Here is an 8,847-nt window from a genome sequence, read left to right on the forward strand (position 1 = left end):
ACTAGAGTAGTGAGAAATGTGATTAAAACGTGCTAATCCCGAAAAAAATTACTGGCGGTTTAGCATTGCTTAGCATGAAATATTGTGCGAAAGCACAGTTTTTTGCAGGTGGACACCCCCGCCACGTACCTGAACGCGCGATTGTGGTGACTACTTTCACAGGGAACCAGTTATGCGCGTCATCAGTTTTTTAATCTTCAGTTACAATTTACCCAATGTACGTCGGTGGCCTATGATCCACTGCCGCGTTTCTGCAGCTATGTTTTCAACGCTAACGCGTATTGCTCTAGTGCCATGTTTCTGCCACAACGTTGTCCACGCCAACTCATGCCACACACATCTCTCTGTCATGACTGTGGCGATAGCCTACTGCTCTCGCTCAGTGGCCCACGGGTTCGAATCTCAGTCGCGGATACTCATTTGGTTTATTTTAATTTATTTATTTCACTTGGTAAAAACCCACAAAATATCGCAAGATCTTGCTCGGGGTTTGCCCATCGGAATAGTGCACTCTCACTAAAACGGGAATGATAATTGCGCATAATTCGCGCGTTCCAAATGAAACATGCCGGTCAACTGCGGCGTTTACCAGGCTGCGTACAGCATTTTATGCTCACAAGTACGCCGGGATAAACCATAGCGGTGTCATGCCTAGTTTAATCCTCCGCAGCGTTAGAACTGTAAGGTGTTCAGTTTATGATTCCGGCAGTTAAGCAGTAACGACTGTCTATCCATAACGAGGGGGTCTTGAATGCAAAGAAGGGTGGAGAGGGTGGCCTTAGCAACGCGCCTGCACCCAGTTTCTCCGCACTGGGGAGAGTAAATGGGAATGACGAAGAGAGAGAGAGAGAGAAGATATGAGGTGGTGAAACAATAATACGACGAGATCTAAATGTGGTATCCAATGCATGATGAGACTATGTGTAACGCCGTCATCAGCACGCACATGAAAGGAAACAACACACATAGACATGCTCCAGAAATACATTAAACAACAGCAGCGCGCGCGAGCCGGTTTCACAAAAAACAAAAAAACAAAAACAGGAGAGCCACAATCGATGTTTGGATTTCTCCGACATGTGCCTTGGCGTCAGAGAGGGTGTCCTCGGTGATGGGTCGGGTGGCCAGGTTAGCAGAAGTAGCCTCAAGTGTTGCTACCCTGACCGCGTAGCGAGACCGATGGCAAATAATTACGTATGATTTATGTGCCAAGAAAAACACTTCGTTAGACAGTTTCTGAGACACATACAGCGTACGCACAAACATACGGGTGACGTGAAACAATCAGACACAGCTCTGCGCCTCGTTTTTTTCATTAGTGTCCTTGTATGCGTTCGCGCTGTATGTGTTTCGCATTGCAATACTTTGCCCAGAGAAATTAGTTGGGCACTTTCTCGAGCGACTAACGAAATTATTATGGAAGAAACGATATTAATTTTTTTGTATCGTAGCGTCAGCGACACGGCGGGGATTTAGTATCCGAACGCACTTCCTATCAAAATAAAATAAAAAAAGCGATGGACCAGGCTGTGTTGAAGGTTTGATTTTCATAATCATTTATTTTTTGTTTCATATCTTGAGTAAAGCTACTCATTGATTTGTCCCCAGAAGTGCACTGGGCTGATATATATGAGCAACGAAGTTCGATATTTTCGCAGCGCTGACCATCTGCCACACCTGACAGGCATCCGCATTCACTCAGAACATAACTTGAAAAAATGCTTTTAGCTTATAGTTATGCTCGGAAAATGAGCGTTTTAGCCGGCGGTGTTCGGTGAATATGTTTCTGTTCGCAGGGTCACACCGACACCGTCATTTACCCGGGCACGCTGAGTTAATCAGGCTCCTGACTTGCGCAGGATTTGTACGGTCGCAGACGGTGCCCGAATGCAGTCGATAGTGCTTGGGGATTACACTCCGCCGCGCGGTGAAGTGCACGCGTTGCAAGCAATGAACGTGACCTCCTTTTGACGCGCAGATGGAGTCGATGCTGCTCGTCCACCCGTACCTTCTGACCATGTCGAGCTCGAGCCTGCATTGCATACTGACGCTAGAGTGCAGCACCATCTCCGGCCGGCTCATACCCGTTTACGTGGACCTCGGGGTGAGCCGCAGCTGGCGTAACCAGAGAAGTTGCGTTATTACTGCTCAGTCATGTAGTGTTGCCGGTTGAGCCACTTTGAAATCTGTCATGTGTACACAGGTATTCATGAGTTCATCATCCCGAAATAACTCCTCCTAGTTCAAGTTATTTTTTGCTCATTATTTGATGAACTGTTTTTGCAGCTAGTTTCAGAACGTCGTTGGCTTCTTTGTCAATGCCCAAGTTGCAGTGTATTCAGTTAGCCAGAACATGGGTGTGCAAAACGTTGAACGTTCCTGGGGAGTGCTCGGCACACATGGGGTCTCATATAAGAGGCTTCACGAAAAGGAAAATGCGGGGATGGGGCGTACACTGTATTTTCATAAACGATAAGTAAGCGCTAATTCAGTCATTCATTAAAGGCTCGCGGAGCCTTCTAAAAAAGACAACAAAAAATAAACTGTCAAAGGCAGAAAACACATACGGCGCAGATGCTTTGTAAAGAAAGCAAGGATTAACGGCAATTTTACAAAAACCACATTAGCAGCTTTACGAACAAATTACAATGTCTCCGCGGGCGTAGGAATTTGTTTTTGCAGCATGTTTCAAACCCGCCGCGGTGGCTCAGTGGTTAGGCACTTGGCTACTGATCCGGAGTTCCCGGGTTCGAACCCGACCGCGGCGGCTGCGTTTTTATGGAGGAAAAACGCTAAGGCGCCCGTGTGCTGTGCGATGTCAGTGCACGTTAAAGATCCCCAGGTGGTCAAAATTATTCCGGAGTCCTCCACTACGGCACCTCCAATTCTTCCTTTCTTCTTTCACTCCCTCCTTTATCCCTTCCCTTACGGCGCGGTTCAGGTGTCCAACGATATATGATACAGATACTACGCCATTTCCTTTCCCTAAAAACCAATTATTATTCTAGAAAAAACAGCGCGCACAGGACAGGGACCAAGGGAAGAACCGACGACACGAGCGCTCGTGTCGTCGGTTCTTCCCTTGGTCCCTGTCCTGTGTGCGCTGTTTTTTCTAGAATGACTACCTACCAACTCGCCCAGTCTTCCACTTTGGCAATTATTATTATTATTTCAAATCCTGAAAATTTTAGCATTGATGCCGACTTGACAGTTCAGAGCAATGGTCAAGAAACTGTTGAAGAGACGAGGTCTGTTCAGCGGAATATTAAAAATTCCACCATTTTCAGACACTGCGTGTGCTTTGCGAAGCTACTGGCTACGACAGTGCCAGCACAATATTTTAACCAATGGAAGAAGGAGGAATCTTGGCGCTCACCTCCACTTCCACAAGTTCAGATTTCGACCGCTGATCGCCTCTGTCGAACTTTTACACACAATTAAAGCGTTACTGACCGGCGGAACCTCGATGCCGCAGTCGTGCCAATGACGACCGTGCGACGTTCATAAACGCTGGAGCATAAAATCAACGCGAGAGAGTGGATTGCGCACCATGGATGAACTGACAGTGCTCCTAACATAATCGCGGCAGCTTCTTTTGGTGACTGCGGAGAAAAATCGGTGTGAAAATGACCTGCATGCACGACAGAATGTGCGAACTAATTTTTTCCCCGCCCTTTTCGAAGTTTCGCTCACTTGACCGACGTATTTTTTGAAAGTTGAATTTGGTGCGGCAAATTACTGTCACGGTACCGTTTGTACCTAATAAGAGGTGTCGTTTTCTGCAGCCAACACACTGCACGCATTCTTGCGAGACGACTGCAATTTGTGGGTTGACTAAAACTAAAGCTTCCACTGAATAATAATCCAATGAGTAATACAGTGTGGTTTGAAACAAGGACTTAGGTAGACACACGAGCACGAGTGCTGACTTACAAATAAAGCTTATTGCTTTCCACGGGCCAAGCAATAAACTTCAGTTGTAAGTCAGCGCTCGTTCTCGGCTGTCACCTTCGTCCCTGTTTCAAATCGCGCTTTATTACTTAATTGTGAGGTGAACGATATTTTCATATATTTTTTTTTGCTACCCCTTGGAGATTTAGAGAGCAAAGTTTTGCTCACGACGGCCGTTTCCTTTTCCCGGTTTCGTGACCTTAGCAGCCGAGGGCGCCCAAAGTAGCACAGCCCTACTATAGACAACACGCAGCCTTACCCTCTCATCGGCATTCGGGATACTGAGTCGCCTTTGCTTCCCGCGGACGAAAAAGAAGCGTGCATCCGCAAATGCACTGAGCTGTCCTACGGGTCATCGATTACTTCCGCATTCTTTGCTGTGAAGGGTTCGAAGTAATGTTGCTATTTTCGGAGTATGTCTAGGAAAACTGTGTCTTTTTTTTGCGGCTTAGGAGGGGCGAAGACTGTCCTTACTTTGCGCACGTGAGCTCCGGATTCCAGTCTCCTCTGATTCGCTCATCGGTAGGAGCTGTCCTTCAGGCTGACTTGTTGCTGGGTCCACACTTGTAGACTTTCCTCTCTCCACGTTAACTGAACGTCTTGGGGTGGTAGAAAGCCACCTTGTATAGCGAATCGACTATTCCGTCAAGGAGACTGAGAATTCAGTGCTACATGTCTGAAAACAGCGGTGTAACTGAATCCTGCACTCCGAATTATATAGTATATTTTAGCATCAGAAGCAAGAAAAGCTGACCTAAGAGCAAAAATCTAGAGTACTAACTAAGGCTTTCAGAAGTCCGCGTTTTACATTTCTTCTTGGCGTTTAAAATATTTATATGATTAATGTGCATTATTGGCCACAATTAGCGTGAAAAACGAAGCCAACGGAACGTGAAAGACCCTTAATATATAAAACATAAAGCGTTTCTGCACTGTAGGGTTGTGTGATCAAAAAACGTAAAGAAGAAAGACTGCAGCCGACATAAAATATCCAGTGAAGTCCGGGATAATGTTTCCGTTTAGCCAAACTTCTTTCGCACATGGCATTAAGATACTGGCTCGCTTCTTATTGACATCTACTTTGCTTTTTTTTTTGCGCACGAAACAGAAACGCGCAAAGTTCGTAGCTGGTATTTCGAAAGACGCTGCCCTGAAGCAAAAAAAAAAAAAACTTTTTATAATTTAGAGAACAAGTTATACCCCTTCTATTTTTTTTCTTGCTTGGCATCGTGTCACCTGAGGAGCCATATTTAATGTCGTTGTAACCTCACTGCAAACGTATTTTCTGCACCGGTCGAAGGAACATGCGACTATAAATAGAAGGGGTGGATGTGAAACGACTTCGCAATATTTGATTTTGGCTCCCATTTATGCTTAACACGTGCTCAACCTTTTCTGCATTCCTGTCCACAAATCATTTCATGGTCGGTTACCGACACGATCTGTAAGCGCGGAGTTTAAATGAGAATTTCCGGTGACCGCATTTTACGGAATAAAGGCGGCAACCCGTTTGTAAAATATATAGTCCCAAACAAGCTTCGCTGATTCTTTCAGAAGTGACTCTTTCAGCGAAAAAAAGCACGAGTGACATAGAAAGACAACACACCACAAGCGCTTAAGGGTGTGCTCATTTTACATGTCCCTCGTGTTCTTTTTTTTTTGCACTGTTCACTTAAGAGCAATGTTAAAGCAACTAGCTCAGCTCGCGTTTCCCATTCACTCTTTCTTTTTTTTTTTCGTCCAGGGTTTCGCTGAACTTAAGTCAAGGTTTGAGAGAACATTTCAATAAAACTTGGGGCCATATATTTAGTTTGTCGTTTTAAATTACAAACTATTAACTTATGAATTGCTCAAAACACGTGAAAACATGTACTTAAAAAGTTCGCTTACGAAGGCGTAAAAAAAAAATTCCGAAGTGAAGTCATTCACCTTCCCTCCTCAGTACCCCAAAATAAAGCTGTAATGTGGAAGCATTTTCTAGCCTTTGCTTTTTATGAAAGAATCCCGTGAATCTGCAACGTAGCAAGCGATGGAGGCGTCGTATAGATACGTCAAAGAGCAAATGAGGCGGTTTAAACTGTGGAGGTCCAAGGTGATGGCTAGTTAAGCATGAGCGCCAGACATGGCGCGTTCTGATCAGGCCATCCACTTCGCTCATATTAAAAAAATTAATTGAAATACAAACGCTTACACTTGCGTGAAACGACTGTCAACAGCACTCGCACAAGTTCGTAATCGCACTATGAGTATCCTTTCTTTTTCTTAATTACGCTTTGTTCCTGCGACACACTGCGTACACAGATGCCTCGCCTGTGCTGCAGTGCAAACCTAGGTGCTCGGTAATTACTCTTAAAGCCACCAACTGGTAGAAACCTGTTACCCACATGTACCTACAGCTGTCAAAGGCAACCTTGACGGTGCTTGTACCTTTTATCTTTCACAAACACGGTCTAAGCTTCTTACGAGAAGCCGTGTCACGCGTAAAGAGCGCGTGTAACGCTGCATCATTGCTGTTATTTGTCTTCTTTTTAAAGATCAATTCGACGTATCTGCTGAGCGCGTCCATCCTGAGCGTTCCAGCAGCGTTGGCTTACTCCAAACTGGTGTACCCGGAAGCAGGTCCGGAGAGGCAGCTGACTTTGCTCTACCGCAGGTGTGCATTCATATTATGGCTCAGCCACCGAGGTGGCTCAGTGGTTATGGCGCTCGGCTGTTGCCCCGAAAGACGCGGGTTCGATCCCGGCCGTGGCGGTCGAATTTTGATGGAGGCGAAATACTAGAGGCCCGTGTACTGTGCGGTGTCAGTGCACGTTAAAGAACCCAAGATGGTCGAAATTTCCGGAGCCCTCCACTACGGCGTCCCTCATGGCCTCAGTCGCTTTGGGACGTTAAATCCCCTAAACCTATATTATGGCTGAGATTCGTTGTGTTTGCTGCAGAAGATTTGATTCTGGCACAGTTAATGCCCGCACCCCACTTTCTCCCGACGAATACAATCAAAATAATAACTTACCTGTTCTGGCAGCAGATGGCAATAACCGCTCATTCGGATGCTTAACTAAAGCGTAGGAATATTTGCAGTCAACTTTTGCCATCTGGAAATACTGTTGAGTATCTTTAAGTCGGTAGGCGCGTTTCAAGGAGATAAGCCGACTTATTGAATTGAAAAACCTGTTGCAACATAAATTAAAGCTTGTTTCTTCTGCGGCCGTTATGAACTTGCATTGGTTATTTTTGTCTATGCACGGTTGTAATTTATTGGGCAAACTATTGCTTTCATGTGGCCATTTTTTTTTTCGTGGCAATGAATTTTCCTGCGTTTCGAGATGAACTTATTTGATTGATCTTGATGTTCTCGAAGAATCGTAAGAATTCGCTGTTAATAATGAGATGCAGGTGCTTTAAAATGCTCAGCGAAGCTCTATAACATCAACGCCCATTTTTAATTTGGCCCAGAACCAGACAGCCAACGATCTGCCTAGAAAAAAACCGTAAACGTTGGTCTTGTTACTAGAACAGTCCGCGCTTTTGGCATTGAAAACAGTCTAGGGTCTTTTGTCTCTAAACATAGAAAACCTTAATTGTCGTGTAATGACATTTTCAGAATACGTCGGTGGATGCCTTAAACTTTATCATAATCAACCGTTTGAATTCACGCGATAATCTCATCACACAGCCCCGAGAGGACCTTCATCGAAGCTGCCCTTACGGGAGCCACGGTCGGCGTCTACCTAATGATCGCCCTGGCGGCCAACGTGGTCACCTACGCGTCCGTGGCGCGTTTCCTCGATGTATTCGTCGCCTGGGCGGCCAAAAACGTGGGCTCTGAACAGCTCAGTCTGCAGGTAATCCGACTCGCTAATCAAATATGAAATACCACGAAAATGTGCACGATTAAACATGCACATGACTTTCATTACAAGAACCTCCAACTGCATGCTTGGGGGGCCCTGTGAAATAAGCATCTCGCCTTCAGAAATATACGTGCTTAAATTAGGCAACTGCTGTGGAGAAACCTATCAGAGACAACCGAAAGTCTGTTAAACAAACCCTTAGGACGCTTTCGGCCTGTACTGCATCGGGTACACACGCGAAAGCGTTTGGTCAATTTGCCAGCTCTAAATATGAGAACATGCGCAAGCGGCGTCAGCCGCGGGCACCCATAGGACAGCATGTTCAGTACTTTAGTCAACGAAAAGCAGAAGCAGTGGGATGCCGCTCTTGTCGTCCAGCTCGTTGGGTATCTGCACGGCGATGCTTACACCCTCTTTCAGCCTCCACGCCTTCGGCTGTAGGAGCTGCGATGCCAACTTTCGTTGAGGTTCGCCGCGTCCTAGTGCTCTCGGCCGTAGTGCGTCGCTCGCGCTGCTCTTCGATTCTCGGCGAGCGCTCGTGTATATCTCCAGCAGCAGTGGGATAACGAGGTCACGTTTGCGTACTCTACACCCGTGGAGACTTTCTGGTGCCTGTGACTTGCGCTCAAATGCACAGGCACCTGAGCCTGGTGAAAATTTACACGCCAGTAAGTCATCGCAAGCAGCGTGCACTGCGCACTGTGGAGACAGCACGCCAAGCGAGCACCCACGAAATTTCATTCTGCCCACGCTGGGGCAGCCACGACAGGTTATGTACGACTCAGTTGACTCAGACGGCCGGGCATCGAGAAGGTGTAGTCGGTGCGGGGCTACGTCCCCTTCGTGAGCGCGACGGCACGGCTCGCCGACAGCCGCCCAAATGAGTGCAGCGTTTGCTATCGCGTCGAAATCGTTCGTCACAGCAGCGGAGAGGAGATAGTAATCGCTGCAGCCGTACGCTCGTGTTGTCAAAGGTGAATAGTGCGTGCGGTTGACGTCACTTGGGTGACCGCAGTGCCAGAACACGTCATCGCTGCTCTTA

The 8,847-nt window shown here is 46.5% G+C and overlaps 1 protein-coding gene across 1 annotated transcript in view; it reads left to right on the plus strand.

Annotated features, from left to right (window-relative positions):
• LOC144124352 (sodium/nucleoside cotransporter 1-like) overlaps positions 1–8,847 on the plus strand; it is a 46,721-nt gene that overhangs the window by 33,402 nt on the left and 4,472 nt on the right. The window contains exons 7-9 of the mRNA XM_077656983.1: positions 1,979–2,104; positions 6,486–6,604; positions 7,628–7,796. Coding sequence (XP_077513109.1) covers positions 1,979–2,104; positions 6,486–6,604; positions 7,628–7,796 — 414 coding nt within the window. The remainder of the gene's footprint in view (positions 1–1,978; positions 2,105–6,485; positions 6,605–7,627; positions 7,797–8,847) is intronic.

Source organism: Amblyomma americanum, chromosome 3 (assembly GCF_052857255.1).
Source record: "Amblyomma americanum isolate KBUSLIRL-KWMA chromosome 3, ASM5285725v1, whole genome shotgun sequence".
Classification (NCBI taxonomy): Eukaryota; Metazoa; Arthropoda; class Arachnida; order Ixodida; family Ixodidae; genus Amblyomma; species Amblyomma americanum.